Source organism: Dendrobates tinctorius, unplaced genomic scaffold, assembly GCF_039654945.1.
Source record: "Dendrobates tinctorius isolate UK_male_01 unplaced genomic scaffold, ASM3965494v1 ptg000019l, whole genome shotgun sequence".
Taxonomy (NCBI): Eukaryota; Metazoa; Chordata; class Amphibia; order Anura; family Dendrobatidae; genus Dendrobates; species Dendrobates tinctorius.
The window spans coordinates 46,633,191-46,660,727 of NW_027361687.1; the positions used below are offsets into that span (position 1 = coordinate 46,633,191).

The 27,537-nt window shown below is 49.5% G+C and overlaps 2 protein-coding genes across 3 annotated transcripts; one reads left to right on the plus strand and one right to left on the minus strand.

Moving 5' to 3' along the window:
* Window positions 1-1,243: 1,243 nt before the first annotated feature.
* On the minus strand, window positions 1,244-10,615 carry POLR3C (RNA polymerase III subunit C). The gene is made up of 15 exons (XM_073566952.1): window positions 10,464-10,615; window positions 10,045-10,191; window positions 9,686-9,941; window positions 9,328-9,519; window positions 9,168-9,250; window positions 8,983-9,087; window positions 8,748-8,840; window positions 8,227-8,307; window positions 8,095-8,146; window positions 7,940-8,000; window positions 7,697-7,847; window positions 3,122-3,223; window positions 2,845-2,894; window positions 2,577-2,726; window positions 1,244-1,551 (listed from the first exon to the last, which is right to left on the minus strand). The coding sequence occupies exons 2-15, from the start codon at window positions 10,189-10,191 to the stop codon at window positions 1,467-1,469; spliced, it is 1,608 nt and encodes a 535-aa protein (XP_073423053.1). The 5' UTR covers window positions 10,464-10,615; the 3' UTR covers window positions 1,244-1,466.
* On the plus strand, window positions 5,074-27,535 carry RNF115 (ring finger protein 115). 2 transcript variants are annotated; one of them, XM_073566954.1, is made up of 9 exons: window positions 5,074-5,221; window positions 19,679-19,737; window positions 20,061-20,118; window positions 20,297-20,499; window positions 22,306-22,377; window positions 25,900-25,972; window positions 26,207-26,300; window positions 26,376-26,491; window positions 26,992-27,535. In XM_073566954.1, exons 1-9 carry the CDS (start codon window positions 5,144-5,146, stop codon window positions 27,121-27,123), a joined length of 885 nt encoding a protein of 294 aa, XP_073423055.1. In that variant the 5' UTR covers window positions 5,074-5,143; the 3' UTR covers window positions 27,124-27,535. The 2 variants fall into 2 exon arrangements, with proteins under 2 accessions (XP_073423055.1, XP_073423054.1); XM_073566953.1 differs by lacking the exon at window positions 5,074-5,221 and adding an exon at window positions 10,655-10,793.
* Window positions 27,536-27,537: the final 2 nt, after the last annotated feature.

Here is a 27,537-nt window from a genome sequence, read left to right on the forward strand (position 1 = left end):
GTCACACAGGATAGGATTAGATACACAGCTCAGCAGTCAGTATCACACAGGATAGGATAAGATACACGACTCAGCAGTCAGTATCACACAGAATAGGATTAAATACACGGCTCAGCAGTCAGTATCACACAGGATAGGATTAGATACACAGCTCAGCAGACAGTATCACACAGGATAGGATTAGATACACGGCTCAGCAGTCAGTATCACACAGGAGAGGATTAGATACACTGCTCAGCAGTCAGTATCACACAGGATAGGATTAGATACACAGCTCAGCAGACAGTATAACACAGGATAGGATTAGATATACGGCTCAGCAGTCAGTATCACACAGGATAGGATTAGATACACAGCCCAGCAGTCAGTATCACACAGGATAGGATTAGATACACGGCTCAGCAGACAGTATCACACAGGATAGGATTAGATACACAGCTCAGCAGTCAGTATCACACAGGAGATGATTAGATACAGCAGACAGTATCACACAGGATAGGATTAGATACACCGCTCAGCAGTCAGTATCACACAGGATAGGATTAGATACACGGCTCAGCAGTCAGTATCACACAGGAGAGGATTAGATACACAGCTCAGCAGTATCACACAGGATAGGATTAGATACACGGCTCAGCAGTCAGTATCACACAGGATAAGATTAGATACACGGCTCAGCAGTCAGTATCACACAGGATAGGATTAGATACACAGCTCAGCAGTCAGTATCACACAGGATAGGTTAAGATACACGACTCAGCAGTCAGTATCACACAGGATAGGATTAAATACACGGCTCAGCAGTCAGTATCACACAGGATAGGATTAGATACACGGCTCAGCAGTCAGTATCACACAGGATAGGATTAGATACACGGCTCAGCAGACAGTATCACACAGGATCGGATGAGATACACGGCTCAGCAGTCAGTATCACACAGGATAGGATTAGATACACGACTCAGTACGTATCACACAGGATAGGATTAGATACACAGTTCAGCTCGCAACAATCTCTCCTTTTTTGGATAACTGACTGTCAGCCATGTTATACACAGAGGGTGTGTCTTTATGGTCACAGAGACCAATAAGATTGGAGTTTACATACTAGAGTCTTAATGGAAAGAATACAAGTTGGACTCTGAGTGGTTGCTATGGGCAGTGTGTAACGTTCAGACTCCGCCTCTGCTGCAAAGATGGAGAATTTCCTTCATAAAATGACTGAGGACGACACAGAGGAGGATTTATTACAGAAGATTTATTGATTTCATAGAATTATTGTGACGGACACCATATTATGGACACCTCAAGTCTGTCCCTCGAAGGTCATCTCCATATTAGTTGTGATGTCCTACCTTCAGTCTCCCCTCTGGTTATATGGCAACCATTATGGCAGCCATATTTTCCGACCCACGGGTCAGCACTGATGAGGGGCAATCTATATACAAGATGGGGAGGGGTCTCTATCAAGAGATCTTGACCTTTGTGCTATTGATATAAGACTCCAGAATGAAGATGGTGTCATCCACCTGAATCTCACTGGCATCCAGTCTGCAGGACAAAAGAGAAACTTGTTAGGCTGAGTTCACACGTGGCGTTTTTTTCGCGTTTTCGCGGCGGATTTAAACACGCGATTTTGCAGCGAAAACGCAAAAAATAAGCATCCCATGCATTCCTATGGGATTCCGCAATGCTGTGCTAATGCTGCGGTTTCTACCGCGGCGGAATCGCTTCGCGGTAAAAACCGCAGCATGCTCATTAATTTGCGGAATCGCGGCGATCCCGCACCCATAGGAATGCATTGTGCCGCTTATTTCCCGCATGTGGCTGTGCACACCATGCGGAAAGTAAGCAGAACAATTGCGGATGGTACCCATGGTCCGGAGGAGAGGAGACTGTCCTCCGGGCTTTGGGTACCATATCCCTGTAAAAAATAGAATTATAAAATAAAAAATATTGTTATTCTTACCTTCCGGCGTCCCGCGCAGCCTTACCGCCTCTCTCCACGCTCCCGGTCCCAGTAATCCTTTGCGAGAATGCCCGCGATGGCGTCAGTTCTCGCGGGATCGCGAAGTCTCGCGGTCATTCGCGCGACATCATCGCGAATGACCGCGAGACGTCGCGATCCCGCGAGAACGGACGTCATCGCGGGCATTTTCGCAAAGGATTACTGGGAACGGATGCGCGGGACGTCGGAAGGTAAGAATAACACCATTTTTTTTTTTATTTTACATCCTATCTTTTACTATTGATGCTGCATAGGCGGCCTCAGTAGTAAAAAGTTGGTCACACAGGTCAAACACTATGTTTGACGAGTGTGACCAACCTGTCAATCAGTTCTCCAAGCGATGCTACAGATCGCGTGGAAAACACTAGCATTCTGCAAGCTAATTACGCTTGCAAAATGCTAGTTTTTCTGCGGGAAAATCGCAGGAATTTAAAATGCGATTTTCCCGCAGAATGGAATTCCGGAATTCTCGCGGTAATTTCCGCGAGAGTTCCGTTACGTGTGCACATAGCCTAAGCATTAGTAGAGGTCACGGAGGCCCTCAGGATGGCGCGGCGGCTCCACTCACTTGTTCACGTTCCGCTTCAAGTTGTCGAGCTGCTGTCGCTCCGGAGCGGTGATCATCTCCTCGATCTCCTGAAGCTGAGACTCCTCAGCCCCGGTGGCCTGCATGGAAGCGATGATGGCCTCAATCCTCTGGGATTTCTCAAGCAGCCTCCTGCACCGTACAGAAGGATTGTGGAAATGCTGCAGTTACACATTTTCTCCACGAGAGGGTGAAATTTTTTTTTTTTAACTGTTAGTAGCAATTTACGGTATGCTGTAAAAATTCTTACTTATTTTCCCTGGTCTCATACTGTCGCCTATCGATCAGATTAGCCACGGTCTGACGGGAGAAGAAACAAAAACAATATTGCAGAAATTACACAGAAAAAAAAAAAAAAAAAAAAGGGAAAATCGGGCGCTTTTCCACCCCCAGCCTGCAGATGGAGCTATAGCTACATGGTGAAAAGTATACAATCTACAGGGTAAAGGATAAACTGCACCTGTGCAAAATGAAAAGATGGTGGGTATAGTCATGGCGGCTTCTGTGCCAGTACCGGTGGTTTTTACCTTGTAACATCGCTGCAGTAACATCCTGGCCGCCGAGAGAGGATTCACTGCGTACAGATAGAAGGTTCTAGATGGCGCATGATCGGGAGTTTTCGGAATTTCCTGTATAGGAAAAGAGACTTACATAAAAAAAAGGGAAAACACAAAAAGTGGCGTGGAGAGAATTCAATAATAATAAATTGCAAATTATCCAGGACTCTCTTACAAAAATAGTTCTAAAAATAAAAACATTTGGAAAACTCCTCAGAGAACGTTACTGTCAGATGGTTACCGGTCCATTTAAGCAGTTGTCTTGGCGCTGATGAGATAATAAGGGCACCGTGTTCTGGGCTGCGCCCCTATATAATGAGGAACCCCCATTTCTGGGTGAAGAATCATCTCATTAGTTATTTTAGTCCCTCCCTCAAGTGGGAGTGTCTTATACACAGAACCGCCCCCATCACGGTATGTGGTTCTATGTTTCCTTTACAGACCAAAGGCTGCGGAGAAAATGGACACGATCAGCTATAAATGGACACGTTCCCACAAAAGTCACGGCCAGCAGGAACACGAGAGAGATGCTACAATAAGCTGGACAAGGAGATCATAAGAGTCCTGCGCATTATGAGGAGCATCTGGACAATAGAACAAAAGACTGAGGAAAAAAAACCCTCAGCCCAAGGATCAGCATGTACCCCAAACCTCAGTCACCAACCCAGGAGACCCCACTTTTCACCTCAATTATGGTATGAAAATACATAAACAATAATAAATCTGTGAGTTTGTTATATAATACAAGAGTATGACTACTATAATACTGCCCCCTATGTACAAGAATATAACTACTATAATACTGCCCCCATGTACAAGAATATAACTACTATAATACTGCTCCTTATGTACAAGAATATAACTACTATAATACTGCCCCTATGTACAAGAATGTAACTACTATAATATTCTTGTACATAAGGAGCAGTATTATAGTAGTTATATTCTTGTACATAAGGAGCAGTATAACTACTATAATACTGCTCCTATGTGCAAGACTATAACTATTATAATACTCCCCCTATGTACAAGAATATAACTACTATAATACTGCTCCTATGTACAAGAATATAACTACCATAATACTGCCCCCTATGTACAAGAATATTACTACTATAATACTGCCCCTATGTACAAGAATATAATTACTATAAGGGTGTGTGCAGACGCTGCGGAATCCGCTGCGAATTAATCCGCACGGATTTTGCAAAAACCGTAGATAAAACCGCAGGTCAAAAGACCTGCGGATTATCTGCGGTTTAGCCTGCGGTTTGGTCCTGCGGATTCACCATCTCCACAATGGTGGAGATAGGAACCCGCTGCAGATTCCGCAGAAAGAATTGACATGTCAATTCTTTCTGCGGTTTCAAAACCGCAGGAAATCTGCGCGGATTTATCTGCACCGTCTACACAGCGGTTTTTGTTTACCATTCATTTGAATGGTACTGTACACCGCAGCTAAAACTGCTGCGGGTCTGCAGCGGCCAAAACCGCTGCGGAACCGCAGCGTGTGCACATACCTTAATACTGCTCCTATGTACAAGAATATAACTACTATAATACTGCTCCTTATGTAAAAGAATGTAACTACTATAATATTGCCCCATGTACAAGAATATATCTATTATAATACTGCCCCTATGTACAAGAATATAACTACTATAATACTGCTCCTATGTACAAGAATATAACTACCATAATACTGCCCCCTATGTACAAGAATATTACTACTATAATACTGCCCCTATGTACAAAAATATAACTACTATATTACTGCAGTATGTACAAGAATATAACTACTACACTACACTGTTGCCGTGCGCGCTAGGTTATTTACGCTGTTCTGTGTTCTTAGTGATTGATCTAGGCTGCTGTGCACATACACAGCAGCCATGCCCTGCCCCAGGCTTTGTTTGATTGCGCACCTGTGTCTGGGCCTGCATCACCCTTCATCTGTGGTGCTAGTCAGGCAGTGTGGAGGTTGGACCTGAAATGTCTGTGTGGACCTGGCTAACCTTTATCTGCGCTCGCCCTCTCTGGTGCCATGGGAGTGATTCAGAAATGCTTCAGGTACAGTGTGCATTTAATGTGGTCTTGCTTTTAATACATTTAGGAGGCTGTAATGGCACAGCAAATATAAAAAATGTAGAGTAGGACTGCCCCATATGAGAATGTCTTGGCGCGGCGGGGTGGCTCAAACAATTGATCAATTTTTTGCTAAATGTCTAATTTTGAAATACAGTTAGAAATCAATATGTGCATATGCACTTTATGTATAGCGTTCTGACCACAAGCAGCGCTGGCTTCTCCCCTCTTTTTATTTACTATAATACTGCCCCCTATATACAAGAATATAACTACTATAATACTGCCCTATGTACAAGAATATAACTACTATAATACTGCTCCCTATATACAAGAATATAACAACTATAATACTGCCCCTATGTACAAGAATATAACTACTATAAAACTGCCCCCTATATACAAGAATATAACTACTATAATACTGCCCCTATGTACAAGAATATAACTACTATAATACTGCTCCTATGTACAAGAATATACAGTCATATGTAAAAGTTTGGGCACCCCTATTAATGTTAACCTTTTTTCCTTATAACAATTTTGGTTTTTGCAACAGGTATTTCAGTTTCATATATCTAATAACTGATGGACTCAGTTATATTTCTGGATTCAAATGAGGTTTATTGTACTAACAGAAAATGTGCATTCTGCATTTAAACAAAATTTGACCGGTGCAAAAGTATGGGCACCCTTATCATTTTCTTGATTTGAACACTCCTAACTACTTTTTACTGACTTCCTGAAGCACTAAATTGGTTTTGTAACCTCATTGAGCTTTGAACTTCATAGCCAGGTGTATCAAATCATGAGAAAAGGTATTTAAAGTGGCCACTTGCAAGTAGTTCTCCTATTTGATTCTCCTATGAAGAGTGGCATCATGGGCTCCTCAAAACAACTCTCAAATGATCTGAAAACAAAGATTATTCAACATAGCTTTTCAGGGGAAGGATACAAAAAGTTGTCTCAGAGATTTAACCAGTCAGTTTCCACTGTGAGGAACATAGTAAGGAAATGGAAGAACACAGGTACAGTTCTTGTTAAGCTCAGAAGTGGCAGGCCAAGAAAAATATCAGAAAGGCAGAGAAGAATGGTGAGAACAGTCAAGGACAATCCACAGACCACCTCCAAAGACCTGCAGCATCATCTTGCTGCAGATGGTGTCACTGTGCATCGGTCAACAATACAGCGCATGCATAACGCCTTTTTGTATGACCAAACAACTCAATCTTTGTTTCATCAGTCCACAGGACCTTCTTCCAAAATGTAACTGGCTTGTCCAAATGTGCTTTTGCATACCTCAGGTGACTCTGTTTGTGGCGTGCTTGCAGAAACGGCTTCTTTCGCATCACTCTCCCATACAGCTTCTCCTTGTGCAAAGTGCGCTGTATTGTTGACTGATGCACAGTGACACTATCTGCAGCAAGATGATGCTGCAGGTCTTTGGAGGTGGTCTGTGGATTGTCCTTGACTGTTCTCACCATTCTTCTTCTCTGCCTTTCTGATATTTTTCTTGGCCTGCCACTTCTGGGCTTAACAAGAACTGTACCTGTGTTCTTCCATTTCCTTACTATGTTCCTCACAGTGGAAACTGACTGGTTAAATCTCTGAGACAACTTTTTGTATCCTTCCCCTGAAAAGCTATGTTGAATAATCTTTGTTTTCAGATCATTTGAGAGTTGTTTTGAGGAGCCCATGATGCCACTCTTCATAGGAGAATCAAATAGGAGAACTAATTGCAAGTGGCCACTTTAAATACCTTTTCTCATGATTTGATACACCTGGCTATGAAGTTCAAAGCTCAATGAGGTTACAAAACCAATTTAGTGCTTCAGGAAGTCAGTAAAAAGTAGTTAGGAGTGTTCAAATCAAGAAAATGATAAGGGTGCACATACTTTCGCACCGGTCAAATTTTGTTTAAATGCAGATTGCACATTTTCTGTTAGTACAATAAACCTCATTTGAATCCAGAAATATAACTGAGTCCATCAGTTATTAGATATATGAAACTGAAATACCTGTTGCAAAAACCAAAATTGTTATAAAGAAAAAAGGTTAACATTAATAGGGGTGCCCAAACTTTTACATATGACTGTAACTACTATAATACTGCTCCCTATATACAAGAATATAACTACTATAACACTGCTCCTATGTACAAGAATATAACTACTATAATACTGCTCGCTATGTACAAGAATATAACTACTATAATACTGTCCCTATATACAAGAATATAACTACTATAATACTGACCCCTATGTACAAGAATATAACTACTATAACACTGTCCTCTATGTAAAAGAATATAACTACTATAACACTGTCCTCTATGTAGAAGAATATAACTACTATAATACTGCCCCATGTGCAAGAATATAACTACTATAATATTGCCCCTATATACAAGAATATAACGATTATAGTGCTGCTCTCTGTGGCTGGGTGGATGTCTCTGACCTGCAGAGTGACCAGGTTGACTGATAACATCTTGTATAACATATCCTTCGCCTCCTTTGCTGGGATCATCGCGAAGTCCTCCACCTGTTTCTGCTCCAAGTGCCTCTTACGTAGAAGGAGGCGGAAGATCCGGGCGCAGCGGGAGCCGAACCTGCAGAAAAAAATAAATAAAATTAATTCATATAAGGGAGAATGAAACCTAGGAAAGGCAGAAACTTGTGTGCTTCTTATCCAATCTCTCACCTTTCCTGGACGATGGATTCCAGGTTGGAGGTGGCCAGAGAGGCGACAGCTTTGTGTAAATCTTACAGGGTTAAGTCAGCAACAACACACAGAGAAAAGTAAAGTTCCGGATTATAGGACATAAAACCACTCATTCATACATTACAGAAGGATACTGATTACGAAGGTCCCCCCGCCACTGTCCCCCGACCGCCCCACGAACTGCAGCTGAAATCAGATAGAGAACAGAGTGACTGAAAAACAGAAACGACATGCCACGTGGCGACAGGACAGGACCAAGTTATTACCGGATCATCTGACAGCAGTGTCAGGTACTGGTCCAACACCTGCTTAGAAATGTTGTATCCTGTGGGTAAATCTCGGAAAATCTGAAACAAAACCAAAACATGGAGAGCTTAAAGGGGAACCCATTTATTTCATGGCAAGTTGCCTTTAAGGGGTATTCCCATCTCCAAGACCCTATCCACATATATAGTAGGTGTAATAATATCAAATGGAGTATAGTTCTGATTCGCTATGTCTATTCCTCATATGCAGATATTGCAGGACATTAGGTATCCATGGCTACCACCACTACCAACTAGCTGTGAATATATCAATGGTTGCAACCATGGATACCTAAGGTCTTGCAATACCTGCACATGAGGAAAGAGACATAGCGAATCAGAAGAACTACAGTACATTTCTATATGGAGGTATTTGCTAATATTATTACACCAACTACATATTGGGATAGGATCTTGGAGAAGGGAATACCCCTCCAAGTGCACAGATAATGGTGTAAAATGGCACACGGCAACACAGTTACCTCATTGGAGGACAGCGGCTGTGTGAACGCGGCATTGGAGGAGGTGGTAATCTCGCTCATTCTCAGCATGGTCCGGACAATCTCGCTGCTGGTCTGGAATTTGAAGCAATTGGATCACTATTGGGAACTGTGATGGGGGCAATGTGCAGCCCTTGCAGGCCAGGACTGTGTGTGTGTAGATAGAGAGATAGACAGATATAGAGGTGCGAGGTTTGTCATCACCCCTTCTGCCTACCTGGTCCATCTTGTTGGACACAGCACTGATGATGGCCTGGTCTCTAAAGTGCTGGTGAAAGCGAACCATGTTGATCTGCCAGTAGATGGCATCATCCTGGCCGCTCTGAGGAGGAAATAAACACGTGACTAAAGACTAAATGGTTGATGTAGAGACAGGTCTCCACTCTGTTGACCAGCACTCACCTCTCCCACAGGTTCTCTCTTCGGCCTCTTGCTCTGTGTTGCTCCCTCATCATCATCAGAAGATCGGCGGCGCTTCCCTCTCCCTGTGGTGAACATAACACTGATTACTGTGGGCACCGGGGAGCATCCCTGGCACCACACAGGCACTGAACCTCCTCACCAATCAGAGTGACTTTGGGCACTGTGTACATTTCGCTCTCATTGGTGACGAGAGTGGGCGCTGGGGGCCGCCGTCCCTCCATGCTGGGCGTATCCCCCTTATCGGAGAGCCCCGGGCAGCGCTGCACAAAGTGGGTGTCTGCTAGCTGACTGAAGGTCGCCATCACCTCGCTGTACTCCATGCTCTTCCCATCTGTAAAGGAGACACCCAAAACAGTGTAACAAAGCCTCAGCCACAAGAAAAACCTGACAGAAAGAAGAAGACACTATTCCTGCTGTGTCTGCCTACCACAACTAGAGGTTAACATGATCACAGTACACAGCCTCCATGCAGAGTAATGAGGTGATGCTGCACTCGCCTTCCATGGTGTCGGTCAGTCGGTCAGCGACTTTCTTCACGACGGCGCTCAGTGTCATCTTCCCGTTCAGCAGCAGCTCTTCCACGATGAGCTCGCCCGTGTCTCCGTACAGGGTTTTGGCGGTATAGATGTAGCGGGGGAAGCGGAGGATGCGCAGGCAGCAGTCACACTGGGTGGCGTACTCCACAAAGCCACGCTTGTGCATCTGGTAGGTGACCAGGCCATGCTGGAGGAGGACGCACAGAGCCTTCCTCACCTGCAGGGAGACAGGGGCATCATCAGGTGGCCAGCAGCAATCAGAGGTCGCTCTGATCCTGCAGCTGTGAAAGTTTCCAATCACTGACTAGCAGAAGCGGTACCTGATCGGTGGAGGTCCCGGTTGCGGACACAATGACTCTGAGCGGCTGAGCGCCCGTTCGGATCAGGAATGTTCCCACGCGCTCCACGATTTCCCCATAGTGCTCCCGCAGCAGCAGCGAGCTCAGCCGCAGCTCCACCGCCGTCATCTGCAGGGGAAGATGGGAGCAGTAGTCCTACAGCAAAGACTACATCACTGCGCATGCTGATCCTTGTAGTACTGCAGTAGAATACGACCATACCAGTAATAACACTAAATCACTGTGACACCACAAAATGCTGGGAATTGTAGTGCCACAGGACTGACAAGCACACAATCCTGAGACGTGTAGTTCAACAAGGTAAGCAAGGCTGGAAGTAGTAAAAGCCCAGGGTATCCACCACTCCTGCTAGGACTTGTAGTACCACACTATCCTCTTACCTCAGCGGTCCCCAGGCGCTGAGCTCAGGCTCCGCAGACTTGTGTCAACCAAGACGGATTGTTAATAAAGCTTGTTGCCATGGAAAGAGCGGCCCCAGAAGCAGGACGTTCCGACCTCGTCTCAGTGTTACTGGAGGACCCGGCGCCTCTCGCTGGTGGCTGCAGGGATAGACCGGCTGTTCCATGGGCGGCGCTCCCTGCTGCTCGGAGGACTGACGTGACGAGAGGAGCGGGCGGAGGAGGAAGAGAAAAATGGCGGAGGCGGCGGCGGTGTCCCAGCATCGCTTTTTCTGCCATCATTGCAAGGGGGAGGTCAGCCCCAAACTGCCGGTAAGTACGAAAAACCCGGGACAAGAAGAGAGCGGGGCCGGGGCGGTGCAGAGACCGGGGAGCAGCCGGTGTGACGGGAGAGCGAGGTGTAACGGCACAAATACTGCTCCACCTGTCACTACACCGTATCCTGCTCCACCTGTCACTGTGACTACACCGTATCCTGCTCCACCTGTCACTGTGACTACACCGTATCCTGCTCCACCTGTCACTGTGACTACACCGTATCCTGCTCCACCTGTCACTGTGACTACACCGTATCCTGCTCCACCTGTCACTGTGACTACACCGTATCTTGCTCCACCTGTCACTATTACAGTGCTGTATCCTGCTCCACCTGTCACTATATGACTACACTGTATTCTGCTCCACCTGTCACTATATGACTACACTGTATTCTGCTCCACCTGTCACTATATGACTACACTGTATCCTGCTCCACCTGTCACTATATGACCTAACTGTATTCTGCTCCACCTGTCACTGACTACACTGTATCCCGCTCCACATGTCACTATGACTACACTGTATCCTGCTCCACCTGTCACTATATGACTACACTGTATCCTGCTCCACCTGTCACTGTGACTACACTGTATCCTGCTCCACCTGTCACTGTGACTACACTGTATCCTGCTCCATCTGTCACTGTGACTACACTGTATCCTGCTCCACCTGTCACTGTGACTACACTGTATCCTGCTCCACCTGTCACTGTGACTACACTGTATCCTGCTCCACCTGTCACTGTGACTACACTGTATCCTGCTCCACCTGTCACTGTGACTACACTGTATCCTGCTCCACCTGTCACTGTGACTACACTGTATCCTGCTCCACCTGTCACTGTGACTACACTGTATCCTGCTCCACCTGTCACTATATGACTACACTGTATCCTGCTCCACCTGTCACTATATGACTACACTGTATCCTGCTCCACCTGTCACTATATGACTACACTGTATCCTGCTCCACCTGTCACTATATGACTACACTGTATCCTGCTCCACCTGTCACTATATGACTACACTGTATCCTGCTCCACCTGTCACTATATGACTACACTGTATCCTGCTCCACCTGTCACTATATGACTACACTGTATCCTGCTCCACCTGTCACTATATGACTACACTGTATCCTGCTCCACCTGTCACTGTTACTGCACCGTATCCTGCTCCACCTGTCACTGTGACTGCACCGTATCCTGCTCCACCTGTCACTGTGACTGCACCGTATCCTGCTCCACCTGTCACTGTGACTGCACCGTATCCTGCTCCACCTGTCACTGTGACTGCACCGTATCCTGCTCCACCTGTCACTGTGACTGCACCGTATCCTGCTCCACCTGTCACTGTGACTACACCGTATCCTGCTCCACCTGTCACTGTGACTACACCGTATCCTGCTCCACCTGTCACTGTGACTGCACCGTATCCTGCTCCACCTGTCACTGTGACTGCACCGTATCCTGCTCCACCTGTCACTGTGACTGCACCGTATCCTGCTCCACCTGTCACTGTGACTACACCGTATCCTGCTCCACCTGTCACTGTGACTACACTGTATCCCTTTCCACCTGTCACTGTGACTACACTGTATCCTGCGCCACCTGTCACTGTTACTGCACTGTATCCTGCTCCACCTGTCACTGTGACTACACTGTATCCTGCTCCACCTGTCACTGTGACTACACTGTATCCTGCTCCACCTGTCACTGTGACTACACTGTATCCTGCTCCACCTGTCACTGTGACTACACTGTATCCTGCTCCACCTGTCACTGTGACTACACTGTATCCTGCTCCACCTGTCACTGTGACTACACTGTATCCTGCTCCACCTGTCACTGTGACTACACTGTATCCTGCTCCACCTGTCACTGTGACTACACTGTATCCTGCTCCACCTGTCACTATATGACTACACTGTATCCTGCTCCACCTGTCACTATATGACTACACTGTATCCTGCTCCACCTGTCACTGTGACTGCACTGTATCCTGCTCCACCTGTCACTGTGACTACACTGTATCCCTTTCCACCTGTCACTATGACTACACTGTATCTCGCTCCACCTGTCACTGTGACTACACTGTATCCTGCTCCTCCTGTCACTGTGACTATGCTGTATCCTGCTCCACCTGTCACTATATGATTACACTGTATTCTGCTCCACCTGTCACTATGACTACACTGTATTCTGCTCCACCTGTCGCTATCACTACACTGTATCCCTCTCCACCTGTCACTGTGACTACACTGTATTCTGCTCCACCTGTCACTATGACTACACTGTATCCCTTTCCACCTGTCACTGACTACACTGTATCCCTTTCCACCTGTCACTATGACTACACTGTATCCCTTTCCACCTGCCACTATGACTACACTGTATCCCTTTCCACCTGTCACTATGACTACACTGTATTCTGCTTCACCTGTCTCTATGACTACACTGTATCCCTCTCCACCTGTCACTGTGACTACACTGTATTCTGCTCCACCTGTTACTGCACTGTATCCTGCTCCACCTGTCACTATGACTACACTGTATCCCTTTCCACCTGTCACTATGACTACACTGTATCCCTTTCCACCTGTCACTATGACTACACTGTATTCTGCTTCACCTGTCACTATGACTACACTGTATCCTGCTCCACCTGTCACTGTGACTACACTGTATCCTGCTCCACCTGTCACTGTGACTACACTGTATCCTGATCCACCTGTCACTATATGATTACACTGTTTTCTGCTCCACCTGTCACTATGACTACACTGTATTCTGCTCCACCTGTCGCTATTACTACACTGTATCCCTTTCCACCTGTCACTGTGACTACACTGTATTCTGCTCCACCTGTTACTGCACTGTATCCCTTTCCACCTGTCACTATGACTACACTGTATCCCTTTCCACCTGTCACTATGACTACACTGTATCCCTTTCCACCTGTCACTATGACTACACTGTATTCTGCTTCACCTGTCACTATGACTACACTGTATCTCGCTCCACCTGTCACTGTGACTACACTGTATCCTGCTCCACCTGTCACTGTGACTACACTGTATCCTGCTCCACCTGTCACTGTGACTACACTGTATCCTGATCCACCTGTCACTATATGATTACACTGTATTCTGCTCCACCTGTCACTATGACTACACTGTATTCTGCTCCACCTGTCACTGTGACTACACTGTATCCTGCTCCACCTGTCACTGTGACTACACTGTATCCTGCTCCACCTGTCACTGTGACTACACTGTATCCTGATCCACCTGTCACTATATGATTACACTGTATTCTGCTCCACCTGTCACTATGACTACACTGTATTCTGCTCCACCTGTCGCTATTACTACACTGTATCCCTTTCCACCTGTCACTGTGACTACACTGTATTCTGCTCCACCTGTTACTGCACTGTATCCCTTTCCACCTGTCACTATGACTACACTGTATCCCTTTCCACCTGTCACTGACTACACTGTATCCCTTTCCACCTGTCACTATGACTACACTGTATTCTGCTTCACCTGTCACTATGACTACACTGTATCTCGCTCCACCTGTCACTGTGACTACACTGTATCCTGCTCCACCTGTCACTGTGACTACACTGTATCCTGATCCACCTGTCACTATGACTACACTGTATTCTGCTCCACCTATCGCTGTGACTACACTGTATCCCTCTCCACCTGTCACTGTGACTACACTGTATTCTGCTCCACCTGTCACTATTACTGCACTGTATCCCGGTCCACCTGTCACTATGACTACACTGTATCTTGCTCCACCTGTCACTATTGACTACACTGTATAACCGCTCCACCTGTCACTTTGACTACACTGTATCCTGCTCCACCTGTCACTATGACTACACTGTATCCCGCTACACCTGTCACTATGACTGCACTGTATCCCTCTCCACCTGGCATTATGACTACACTGTATCCCTCTCCACCTGTCACTTTGACTACACTGTATCCCTCTCCACCTGTCACTTTGACTACACTGTATCCTGCTCCACTTGTCACTATGACTACACTGTATCCTGCTCCACCTGTCACTATTACTGCACTGTATTCTGCTCCGCCTGTTACTGTGACTGCACTGCGTCCTGCTCCACCTGTCACTGTGACTGCACTGCGTCCTGCTCCACCTGTCACTGTGACTGCACTGCGTCCTGCTCCACCTGTCACTGTGACTGCACTGCGTCCTGCTCCACCTGTCACTGTGACTGAACTGCGTCCCGCTCCACCTGTCACTGTGACTGAACTGCGTCCCGCTCTGCCTGTGACTGCGTCCCGCTCTGCCTGTGACTGCGTCCCGCTCTGCCTGTGACTGCGTCCCGCTCCGCCTGTGACTGCGTCTGCACTGCGTCCCGCTCCGCCTGTCACTGCGACTGCACTGCGTCCTGCTCCACCTGTCACTGTGACTGCACTGCATCCTGCTCCACCTGTCACTGTGACTGAACTGCGTCCCGCTCCACCTGTCACTGTGACTGAACTGCGTCCCGCTCCACCTGTCACTGCACTGCGTCCCGCTCTGCCTGTGACTGCGTCCCGCTCTGCCTGTGACTGCGTCCCGCTCTGCCTGTGACTGCGTCCCGCTCTGCCTGTGACTGCGTCCCGCTCTGCCTGTGACTGCGTCTGCACTGCGTCCCGCTCCGCCTGTCACTGCGACTGCACTGCGTCCTGCTCCTCATGCACTCTGGTCACTCTCTGGGAATTTCCTCTGCTCTGACACCTGATGACAGAAGAAAGTCGCTCGCCTGCTGAGTGGGTGGAGATGTCTCTTTCTTGTTGCCTTGGGCAGGTCTCTTGTTTGGCTGCTGGGGGCGCTGTCACGCTGCCTCACAAAGTTTTGACAGGGCGTGTTCTTGGTGCCCGCTGCCCCCTTTTCCCACTTGCTCATATCTGTACTCGGCACTCACAGTGCCGGGAGTGTTGTTTTAAAGGAACAGTAACACGTTACCAAGCTGGTGTGAGGAGGTGGGCGCTGCTCCATGTGGCCAGAGGTTGTACTGAAAGTGGTCAGCATGGGAGGTGTGGCCAGTCTGGGGCGCTGTGGTGGTGTGTGGGAATGCGGTGTTTTTCTGTTGTTGCTTCCAGGAGCGTTGTGTATATGACAGTCATGGGCCACTCTGTCCCTGGTGATACTGTCAGAGGTTGCAGGGTTGCGCTTGGTTGCCCGCTTTGATAGTGGATCCTCTGGTGTCGTATTCCGGGGGGGTGCGGGCAGGAGCTGCTGTATACAGTGATCTCACCTGGCAACGCCCCTCTTGCCCTCCACCACCTGCCTCAGCCACACAGAGACGTTTCCTGGCAGCAGACACCAGTGCGCACGGGTCCCGGGTGCTGCTGGCAGTTGCCAATAATGTCGAGCTGACCTGCAGGTCAGGTGCAGATTTTGGGTGAACTCTAGGGGTCATTTTGGAGAAAACTGGAGAATTTTGTCAGCGTCATGGATGAGCGCACCATAAACTAATACCCAGGAGTGCGCAGAACGTGCCAAACGAAGCCTCAAATGGTGACCCGCAGCCCCCCACAAAGAGCTGCAGTGATTAGTGTGGTTATCCTATATTCTGTAATATATGGCCTGGAAAGACAGGTGCCCCTGTACAGCCCCCCTCGCCTCCACTCCTGTTATGACAGGTGCTTCCTGTGCAGCCCTCCTCGCCTCCGCTCCTGGTATGTTGGGTGCACTGTGCAGCCCCCTCACCGCCACTCCTGCTATGTCGGGTGCACTGTGCAGCCCCCTTGCCGCCGCTTCTGCTATGTCGGGTGCACTGTGCAGCCCCCTCGCCGCCGCTTCTGCTATGTCGGGTGCACCATGTGCAGCCCCCCTCGTCTCCGCTCCTGGTATGTCGGGTGCACTGTGCAGCCCCCTCACTGCCACTCCTGCTATGTTGGGTGCACTGTGCAGCCCCCTCGCCGCCGCTCCTGCTTTGTCAGGTGCATGGTGCAGCCCCCTCGCCGCCGCTTCTGCTATGTCGGGTGCACCATGTGCAGCCCCCCTCGTCTCCGCTCCTGGTATGTCGGGTATGCTGCCTCCGCTCCTGGTATGTTGGGTGCAGCCCCCCCTCTCCTTCGCTCCTGGTATGTCGGGTGCACTGTGCAGCCCCCTCACTGCCACTCTTGCTATGTTGGGTGCACTGTGCAGCCCCCTTGCCGCCGCTCCTGCTTTGTCAGGTGCATGGTGCAGCCCCCTCGCCGCCGCTTCTGCTTTGTTGGGTGCACTGTGCAGCCCCCTCGCTGTCGCTTCTGCTATGTCGGGTGCACCATGTGCAGCTTCCCTCGTCTCCACTCCTGGTATGTCGGGTGCACTGTGCAGCCCCCTCGCCGCCACTCCTGCTATGTTGGGTGCACTGTGCAGCCCCCTCGCCGCCGCTCCTGCTTTGTCAGGTGCATGGTGCAGCCCCCTCGCCGCCGCTTCTGCTATGTCGGGTGCACTGTGCAGCCCCCTCGCCGCCGCTTCTGCTATGTCGGGTGCACTGTGCAGCCCCCTCGCTGCCACTTCTGCTATGTCGGGTGCACCATGTGCAGCCCCCCTCGTCTCCGCTCCTGGTATGTTGGGTGCACTGTGCAGCCCCCTCGCCGCCGCTCCTGCTTTGTCAGGTGCATGGTGCAGCCCCTCGCCGCCGCTTCTGCTATGTCGGGTGCACTATGCAGCCCCCTCGCCGCCGCTTCTGCTATGTCGGGTGCACCATGTGCAGCCCCCCTCGTCTCCGCTCCTGGTATGTCGGGTATGCTGCCCCCTCGCCTCCGCTCCTGGTATGTTGGGTGCTGCCTGTGCAGCCCCCCCCTCTCCTTCGCTCCTGGTATGTCGGGTGCACTGTGCAGCCCCCTCACTGCCACTCTTGCTATGTTGGGTGCACTGTGCAGCCCCCTTGCCGCCGCTCCTGCTTTGTCAGGTGCATGGTGCAGCCCCCTCGCCGCCGCTTCTGCTATGTCGGGTGCACTGTGCAGCCCCCTCACTGCCACTCCTGCTATGTTGGGTGCACTGTGCAGCCCCCTCGCCGCCGCTCCTGCTTTGTCAGGTGCATGGTGCAGCCCCCTCGCCGCCGCTCCTGCTTTGTCAGGTGCATGGTGCAGCCCCCTCGCCGCCGCTTCTGCTATGTCGGGTGCACCATGTGCAGCCCCCCTCGTCTCCGCTCCTGGTATGTCGGGTATGCTGCCTCCGCTCCTGGTATGTTGGGTGCTGCCTGTGCAGCCCCCCCCTCTCCTTCGCTCCTGGTATGTCGGGTGCACTGTGCAGCCCCCTCACTGCCACTCTTGCTATGTTGGGTGCACTGTGCAGCCCCCTTGCCGCCGCTCCTGCTTTGTCAGGTGCATGGTGCAGCCCCCTCGCCGCCGCTTCTGCTTTGTCGGGTGCACCATGTGCAGCCCCCCTCACCTCCGCTCCTGGTATGTCGGGTGCCCCACTGTACAGCCCCCCCTCGTCTCCACTCCTGGTATGTCGGGTGCCCCCTGTGCAGGCCCCCCCCTCGCTCTCCGCTCCTGGTATGTCTGGTGCAGCTCCCCTCGCCTCCTCCCCTGGTATGTCGGGTATGCTGCCCCCTCGCCTCCGCTCCTGGTATATTGGGTGCTCCCTGTGCAGCCCCCCCTCTCCTTCGCTCCTGGTATGTCAGGTGCCCCCTGTGTAGCCCCTCTCGCCCCCGCTCTTGGTATTTCGGGTGCCCCCCTGTGCAGCCCCCCTTATCTCCGCTCCTGGAATTTCGGGTGCCCCCTGTGCAGCCCCCCTCACCTCTCCTGGTATGTCGTGTGATCCCTGTGCCGCCCCCCTCACCTCCGCTCCTCGTATGTCGGGTGATCCCTGTGCCACCCCTCTCGCCCCCGCTCCTCGTATGTCGGGTGCTCTCTGTGCAGCCCCCCCTCTCCTGCGCTCCTGGTATGTCGGGTGCTCTCTGTTCAGCCCCCCCTCTCCTGCGCTCCTGGTATGTCAGGTGCCCCCTGTGTAGCCCCCCCGCTCCTGGTATGTCGGGTGCCCTCCTGTGCAGCCCCCCTCATCTCCGCTCCTGGTATGTCTGGTGCACCATGTGCAGCCCCCCTCGTTCCGCTCCTGGTATGTCGGGTGCACCATGTGCAGCCCCCCTCGCTTCCGCTCCTGGTATGTCAGGTACCCCCCTGTGCAGACCCCCTCGTCTTCGCTCCTGGTATGTCAGGTACCCCCTGTGCAGCCCCTCCCTCGCTCTCCGCTCCTGGTATGTCGGGTGAACCATGTGCAGCCCCCCTCACCTCCGCTCCTGGTGTCGGGTGCCCCCTGTGCAGCCCCCCCCCTCGCTCTCCGCTCCTGGTATGTCGGGTGCACCATGTGCAGCTCCCCTCGCCTCCTCCCCTGGTATGTCGGGTGCACCATGTGCAGCCCCCTTCGCTCCGCTCCTGGTATGTCGGGTGCAACATGTGCAGCCCCCCTCGCTTCTGCTCCTGGTATGTCGGGTACACCCCCCTGTGCCTCAGCTCTTGCGGTTCCCGACTATTATGTGCGTGTTCTGGGCCTGGGCTGTTTGTCACAGGTGTCCTCGATTATTTCTGATTTCTCCACTGAAACGGATCCTGCAGCTCTGGTGGTGACTAGAGATAATCTAGTTAATCCTCAGTTATATATCGTCTCACCCGGAGCTGTAATGGCAAGGCTCCTACTCCTTTCACACCCGCAGCTGAATTCACTGTTGTGCCATTGTCAGGCTGCTGCTCCTCTGCATTCTGGGAGATGTAGAGTTGACTGGCATTGTCATAGTCTCATACCTGGGTTATTTCCCGATTACATATTCCTAGGGATGGGCAGCAGAATTGTGAGTGCAGCTCTGGATGTGCCCTGTGCCTCCTTCCCTCATGCTCTCCTCTCTTATCTTCCCTTCCAGGAGTACATTTGCCCCCGATGCGACTCTGGCTTTATCGAAGAAGTGACTGAAGACTCCAGGTAGGGGGTGCTCATGTCCACCCACAGGTGAATCTTTGGCTGTGACCATAGCATAAGTCGCACTCTCTGCTCTGCTGTTGGACTACAGTCCAGTGCGGCATGTGCGGTTCGCAGCCTGAGAGCTAACAGGACGGCAGCGCTGGAAGTGGCTGTGCTCAGCTGTTACAGAGGGCTGTGGTGGTAGATGTGGCGCTGCGCTCCGTCCCGTACCCGCGGCTGATGCTCGGACGCTCGTGGCTGCGGTTCGGGGGAGTTCAGCAGCCGGCAGCGTTGTGAGCTCTGCTCTGGGCGAATCCACTCTGATTCTCTTCCTTCATTCTCAGTTTTCTAGACTCCGGAGGAAACACAATAGACGATAATGGAACAACGCATTTCACAGAGGTCAGTGCTGTATCTATAACCCCTCTGGGGAAGTCAGGGTTGTCCATATTCTCTGTGGCCACCTGAGGTCCCTAATGGTTTTCTTCAGTAGAGCCCAGGCTTCTTCCTACTAGTATGAGGGGTGGGGTAAGACTACCTCTGTGGCGACAGCCCCTTTGAAGACATGTTTTTTCCCCAGCTCTGGGACCATTTGGACCACACCATGTTCTTCCCCGATTTCCGGCATTTCCTGAGCAGCAGCTCTCTGGACCAAGACAACAGAGATGGCGAGCGGCGCCACCAGGGCCACGCAGACCTTCGGACCCGCTGGCCCCTTCGGCAGCCCACCCGCTACAGATCCCGCGTCAGTTCCCGGCCCGACCGCTCCCCGGCCATCGAGGGGTGAGTCCCATGATCCTCTGCCGAAAACAATCACATGACCACCTAGAGACTGATCATTGGTAGTGACAATCTGACAGGCACACCCCATGCAAATTAGGAACTAGTTATGTGCATGTCTCCTTTAAGATAATACAGTTGTGGCCAAAAGTATTGACACCCCTGCAATTCTGTCAGATAATACTCAGTTTCTTCCTGAAAATGATTGCAAACACAAATTCTTTGGTATTATTATCTTCATTTAATTTGTCTTAAATGGAAAAAACACAAAAGAGAATGAAGCAAAAAGTAAAACATTGATCATTTCACACAAAACTCCAAAAATGGGCCAGACAAAAGTATTGGCACCCTCAGCCTAATACTTGGTTGCACAACCTTTAGCCAAAATAACTGCAACCAACCGCTTCCGGTAACCATCAATGAGTTTCTTACAATGCTCTGCTGGAATTTTAGACCATTCTTTGGCAAACTGCTCCAGGTCCCTGATATTTGAAGGGTGCCTTCTCCAAACTGCCATTTTTAGATCTCTCCAAATGTGTTCTATGGGATTCAGGTCTGGACTCATTGCTGGCCACCTTAGAAGTCTCCAATGCTTTCTCTCAAACCATTTTCTAGTGCTTTTTGAAGTGTGTTTTGGGTCATTGTCCTGCTGGAAGACCCATGACCTCTGAGGGAGACCCAACTTTCTCACACTGGGCCCTACATTATGCTGCAAAATTTGTTGGTAGTCTTCAGACTTCATAATGCCATGCACACGGTCAAGCAGTCCAGTGCCAGAGGCAGCAAAGCAACCCCAAAACATCAGGGAACCTCCACCATGTTTGACTGTAGGGACCGTGTTCGTTTCTTTGAATGCCTCTTTTTTTTCTCCTGTAAACTCTATGTTGATGCCTTTGCCCAAAAAGCTCTACTTTTGTCTCATCTGACCAGAGAACATTCTTCCAAAACGTTTTAGGCTTTTTCAGGTAAGTTTTGGCAAACTCCAGCCTGGCTTTTTTATGTCTCAGGGTAAGAAGTGGGGTCTTCCTGGGTCTCCTACCATACAGTCCCTTTTCATTCAGATGCCGACGGATAGTACGGGTTGACACCGTTGTACCCTCGGACTGCAGGGTAGCTTGAACTTGTTTGGATGTTAGTCGAGGTTCTTTATCCAACATCCGCACAATCTTGCGTTGAAATCTCTTGTCAATTTTTCTTTTCCGTCCACATCTAGGGAGGTTAGCCACAGTGCCATGGACTTTAAACTTCTTGATGACACTGCGCACGGTAGACACAGGAACATTCAGGTCTTTGGAGATGGAGTTGTAGCCTTGAGATTGCTCATGCTTCCTCACAATTTGGTTTCTCAAGTCCTCAGACAGTTCTTTGGTCTTCTTTCTTTTCTCCATGCTCAATGTGGTACACACAAGGACACAGGACAGAGGTTGAGTCAACTTTAATCCATGTCAACTGGCTGCAAGTGTGATTTAGTTATTGCCAACACCTGTTAGGTGCCACAGGTAAGTTACAGGTGCTGTTAATTACACAAATTAGAGAAGCATCACATGATTTTTCGAACAGTGCCAATACTTTTGTCCACCCTCTTTTTTATGTTTGGTGTGGAATTATATCCAATTTGGCTTTAGGACAATTCTTTTTGTGTTTTTTCATTTAAGACAAATTAAATGAAGATAATAATACCAAAGAATTTGTGTTTGCAATCATTTTCAGGAAGAAACTGAGTATTATCTGACAGAATTGCAGGGGTGTCAATACTTTTGGCCACAACTGTAAATTACCAAATTATTTGTTTTCTTTTTTGGTCCCCAGGATCATCCAGCAGATCTTCGCCGGGGTCCTCGCTAATCCTCCTTTACCAGGGTCAGGCGGTCCCGTCTCCTGGTAAGTGTCATTAGAGCACAACTCTAGTGTAAAGCATGGGGTAGGAACACAGAATTATCACTTCTTACATGACCACAGTGGCTGCTTTTGGAGTAATATAATAACAGCGAATGTAAAATCACCCAAAATGGAGCCTGCAAGATGCATGATGGCTGAGGTGGATACTGTACACAGATGTCATAGCTCCCAGCGGGGGGGCGCTTATCTGTGACCTCTGTCATTGATGCTCACAGCTGGTGTGTGGGCCCAGCAGAGGATTACATTACTCATCTCTGTAATGTAAGAAGCCCCCAGACACGAGTCATCAGAGGATGATGCAGCAGAAGTGGGGCTGCCCCCTACTGCCTGCGCTAGGTACTACAGGGTTCTGGCTATAGAATGATGAGGCCTCTCTGCTGCCCTCCTGTGGATGGTGTGTGATATCACATCCTGATATTAGCTGCATGCTGCTCTCTGCTGCCGTACTGTGGACGGTGTGTAATATCACATCCAGATATTAGCTGCATGTTGCACCCTGATGCCCTACTGTGGTCTGTGTGTGATATCACATCCTGATATTAGTTGCATGCTGCTCTCTGCTGCCCTACTGTGGATAGTGTGTAATATAACATCCTGATATTAGAAGCGTGGTGCGCTCTGATGTCCTCCTGTGGACGGTGTGTGACATCGTATCCTGATATTAGTTGTATGCTGCTCTCTGCTGTCCTTCTGTGGTCGGTGTGTGATTATATCCTGATTAGAGTTGAGCGACTTTGGTCGGATCGGGTTTCGTGAAACCCGAATGAAACAAAATAAGTTTCAGATGAAACTCGTCCGACTAGAGCAAAACAAAGTCGGAGTTTCGTCCGAAACCCGACCCCAATGCAAGTCAATGGGAAATAAAAGTCAGACGAAACTCCGACTTTTTTTGCTCTAGTCGGACGAGTTTCATCTGAAACTTATTTTGTTTCATTCGGGTTTCACGAAACCCGATCCGACCAAAGTCGCTCAACTCTAATCCTGATATTTACCTGCTTGCTGCTCTCTGCTGCCCTCCTGTGGTCGGTGTGTGATATTACATCAGGTAACTGCTGCCCTCCTGTGGATGGTGTGATATCACATCCTGCATGCTGCTCCCTGCTGCCTTTCTGTGGTCATGTGTGATATCACATCAGGTGACTGCTCTCTGCTGCCCTCCTGTGTATCGTGTGCGATATCACATCCTGATATTTACCTGCATGTTGCTCTCTGCTGCCCTCCTGTGGTCAGTGTGTGATATCATATACTGATATTAGCTGCATGCTGCTCTCTGCTGCCCTCCTTTGGATGGTGTGTGATATCACATCCTGATAGTTACCTGCATGCTGCTCTCTGCTGCCTTCCTGTGGTCATGTGTGATATCACATCAGGTGACTGCTCTCTGCTGCTTTCCTGTGGTCGGTGTGTGATATCACATCCTGATATTAGCTGAATGCTGCTCTCTGCTGCCCTCCTGTGGATGGTGTGTGATATCACATCCTGATATTAGCTGCATGATGCTCTCTGCTGCCTTCCTGTGGATGGTGTGTGATATCACTTCCTGATATTAGTTGCATGCTGCTCTCTGCTGCCCTCCTGTGGATGGTGTGTGATATCACATCCTGATATTACCTGCATGCTGCTCTCTGCTGCCTTCCTGTGGTCATGTGTGATATCACATCAGGTGACTGCTGCTCTCTGCTGCCCTCCTGTGGTTGGTGTGTGAGATCACATCCTGATATTACCTGCATGCTGCTCTCTGCTGCCCTCCTGTGGTCACTGTGTGATATCACATCAGGTGACTGCTGCTCTCTGCTGCCCTCCTGTGGTTGGCGTGTGATATCACATCCTGATATTACCTGCATGCTGCTCTCTGCTGCCCTCCAGTGGTTGGCGTGTGATATCATATCCTGATATTACCTGCATGCTGCTCTCCTGTGGTCAATGTGTGATATCACATCAGGTGACTGCTGCCCTCCTGTGGATTGCGTGTGATATCACATCCTGATATTTACCTGCATGCTCCTCTCTGCTGCCCTCCTGTGGATTGCGTGTGATATCACATCCTGATATTTACCTGCATGTTGCTCTCTGCTGCCCTCCTGTGGTCGATGTGTGATATCACATCAGTTGACAGCTGCTCTCTGCTGCCCTCCTGTGGATTGCGTGTGATATCACATCCTGATATTTACCTGCATGCTGCTCTCTGCTTGCCCTCCTGTGGTCGGTGTGTGATATCACATGACTGCTCTCTGCTGTCCTCCTGTGGATCGTGTGCGTTATCACATCCTGATATTTACCTACATGCTGCTCTCCTGTAATCAGTGTGTGATATCACATCCTGATATTTACCTACATGCTGCTCTCCTGTAATCAGTGTGTGATATCATATCCTGATATTAGCTGCTTGCTGCTGCCCTCCTGTGGTCGGTGTGTGAAATTATATTTTGATATTAGTTGCATGCTGCTCTCTGTTGCCTTTCTGTGGATGGTGTGTGATAGCTCACATCCTGATATTTACCTGCATGCTGCTCTCTGCTGCCCTCCTGTGGTCGGTGTGTGATATCACATCCTGATTTTAGCTGCCTGCTGCTCTCCTGTGGTCATGTGTGATATCACATCACATGACTGCTCTCTGCTGCCCTCCTGTGGTCGGTGTGTGATATCACATCCTGATATTACCTGCATGCTGCTCTCTGCTGCCCTCCTGTGGTTGGCGTGTGATATCACATCCTGATATTACCTGCATGCTGCTCTCTGCTGCCCTCCAGTGGTTGGCGTGTGATATCATATCCTGATATTACCTGCATGCTGCTCTCCTGTGGTCGATGTGTGATATCACATCAGGTGACTGCTGCCCTCCTGTGGATTGCGTGTGATATCACATCCTGATATTTACCTGCATGCTGCTCTCTGCTGCCCTCCTGTGTTCGGTGTATGATATCATATCCTGATATTACCTGCATGCTGCTCTCCTGTGGTCGGTGTGTGATATCACATCAGGTGACTGCTGCTCTCTGCTGCCCTCCTGTGGATTGCGTGTGATATCACATCCTGATATTTACCTGCATGCTGCTCTCTGCTTGCCCTCCTGTGGTCGGTGTGTGATATCACATGACTGCTCTCTGCTGTCCTCCTGTGGATCGTGTGCGTTATCACATCCTGATATTTACCTACATGCTGCTCTCCTGTAATCAGTGTGTGATATCATATCCTGATATTAGCTGCTTGCTGCTGCCCTCCTGTGGTCGGTGTGTGAAATCATATTTTGATATTAGTTGCATGCTGCTCTCTGTTGCTTTTCTGTGGATGGTGTGTGATAGCTCACATCCTGATATTTACCTGCATGCTGCTCTCTGCTGCCCTCCTGTGGTCGGTGTGTGATATCACATCCTGATTTTAGCTGCCTGCTGCTCTCCTGTGGTCATGTGTGATATCACATCACATGACTGCTGCTCTCTGCTGCCCTCCTGTGGAGAACTGCTGTTATGTCAGATTATATTAACCTTTTGGTTCCCCTTGCAGGGGCGGGATGCTTCATTCCAATCCTGCCGATTATGCCTGGGGGCAGAGTGGCCTGGACTCAATCGTCACTCAGGTGAGGGCATACTCTGGAGAGTTCCCTAGATTTGCTGGGTAGTTGAATCCAATCTGTTATCAGCCATTAGGAACTTTACAGTGGGTCAGTAATGAGAAGTGAGGGAAACATTTGTCCCATTCCAGGGCCACTATTATTTTGTAAGCAGCAGGCTTTAGGCTTACTGGCCCTTTAAGAGCTCCATGGAAGAGTGTGCGGCTCTGCAGGTTCTGAGTTCTAATTTTATTTTTTCAGCTTTTGGGCCAACTGGAAAACACTGGACCCCCGCCGGCAGACAAAGAGAAGATCTCCTCCCTCCCGACAGTGACTGTAACTCAGGAGCAAGTGGGTAAGTACCGCAGGGGCCTGTCTGTAAGGGGTTAACCCCTGTGGAGCAGATAGTGACCCGATGTCTGTCTTACAGATATGGGCCTGGAGTGTCCTGTGTGTAAAGACGACTACAGAGAGTCGGAAGAGGTCCGGCAGCTGCCCTGCAATCACTTCTTCCATGGAGACTGCATTGTGCCTTGGCTCGAGATGGTAACCATGTGTCTGCCCTTTCTGTATGTGATGGAGTGTGTCTGTGCCTACAACATGAGACCGTCAGTAATAGACTGCCATTTATGAGATGTAGCGCCATCTGCTACATGACCAGCAGATGGCACTGCTGCAGCAAATTCCTCACAATCCCACCAAGGACAACATCTGCAAGGAGTTTGTATGTTCTCCCCGTGTTTGCGTGGGTTTCCTCCGGGTACTCCGGTTTCCTCCCTCATTCCAAAGATATACTGATAGGGAATCTAGATTGTGAGCCCCATCGGGGACAGTGATGATAATGAAACTGTAAAGCGCTGCGGAATATGTTAGCGCTATATAAAAATAAAGATTATTATATTAAGTACATTAATGTGTGTCATCTGTAAGATGACCAGCAGATGGCACTGCAGCACCACAGCCTCACAATCTGGAGGTCTTGCATAGAAATAGGTGAGATCTGAGCCCCCAGCGGGCTTAACCCCATGTTTCCCATCTCTTCACAGCATGATACGTGTCCAGTTTGCCGAAAGAGTTTAAATGGCGAAGATTCGACGCGACAAGCGCCCGGCTCGGAGGCCTCCACCAGTAACAGCTACAGCGGTGAAAGCCAGGCGCACGACAGATGGTCCTTCTGAAGGGTTCCATTCCCAGGGACTCGGCCTTCCTGCAGTCTCCAGCAAGAGACACTAAATTGCCAACCACATCCAAGAGCTGGCAGCGGTGGTCTGTGCCCGACGTACCCGAACCAAAACAATGGCCATTTTACATTTCCTGCTCCGGGCGCCTGAGGCCGATGGTCGGTGAGGTCACATGACCCGTATTCGGAGGGACTTTGGACTGATGCTTGGACTATGGATTGGACGATTCGGCCTCGTGACCAACCATCTCACCCAGGGGACGGGGGCCCGGGCCGGTGTTTTTCTTTTCTTTTGCACATCCGCCCCTGCGTTCTCCCGTTCCCCTCGGCTGATTGTGGAGAATCACAAGACAAAAATCTAATAAAATATTTGTAAATCTAAAATAAATTCCTTCTTATATCCAGAAAGATC

Bases quoted from the DNA above. Each gene is read 5' to 3' on its own strand.
- RNF115 (XM_073566954.1), top strand. From the start codon at position 5,144: ATGTCTGTGTGGACCTGGCTAACCTTTATCTGCGCTCGCCCTCTCTGG. The intron at 20,119-20,296 runs GTCAGTGCTGTA...TTTTTTCCCCAG, and splicing joins GAACAACGCATTTCACAGAG to CTCTGGGACCATTTGGACCA. The intron at 25,973-26,206 runs GTGAGGGCATAC...TTATTTTTTCAG, and splicing joins TGGACTCAATCGTCACTCAG to CTTTTGGGCCAACTGGAAAA.
- POLR3C (XM_073566952.1), bottom strand. From the start codon at position 10,191: ATGACGGCGGTGGAGCTGCGGCTGAGCTCGCTGCTGCTGCGGGAGCAC. The intron at 8,001-8,094 runs GTATCCTTCTGT...TAACCCTGTAAG, and splicing joins CGGGGGGACCTTCGTAATCA to ATTTACACAAAGCTGTCGCC. The intron at 1,552-2,576 runs GTGAGTGGAGCC...TTTGTCCTGCAG, and splicing joins TTGAAGCGGAACGTGAACAA to ACTGGATGCCAGTGAGATTC.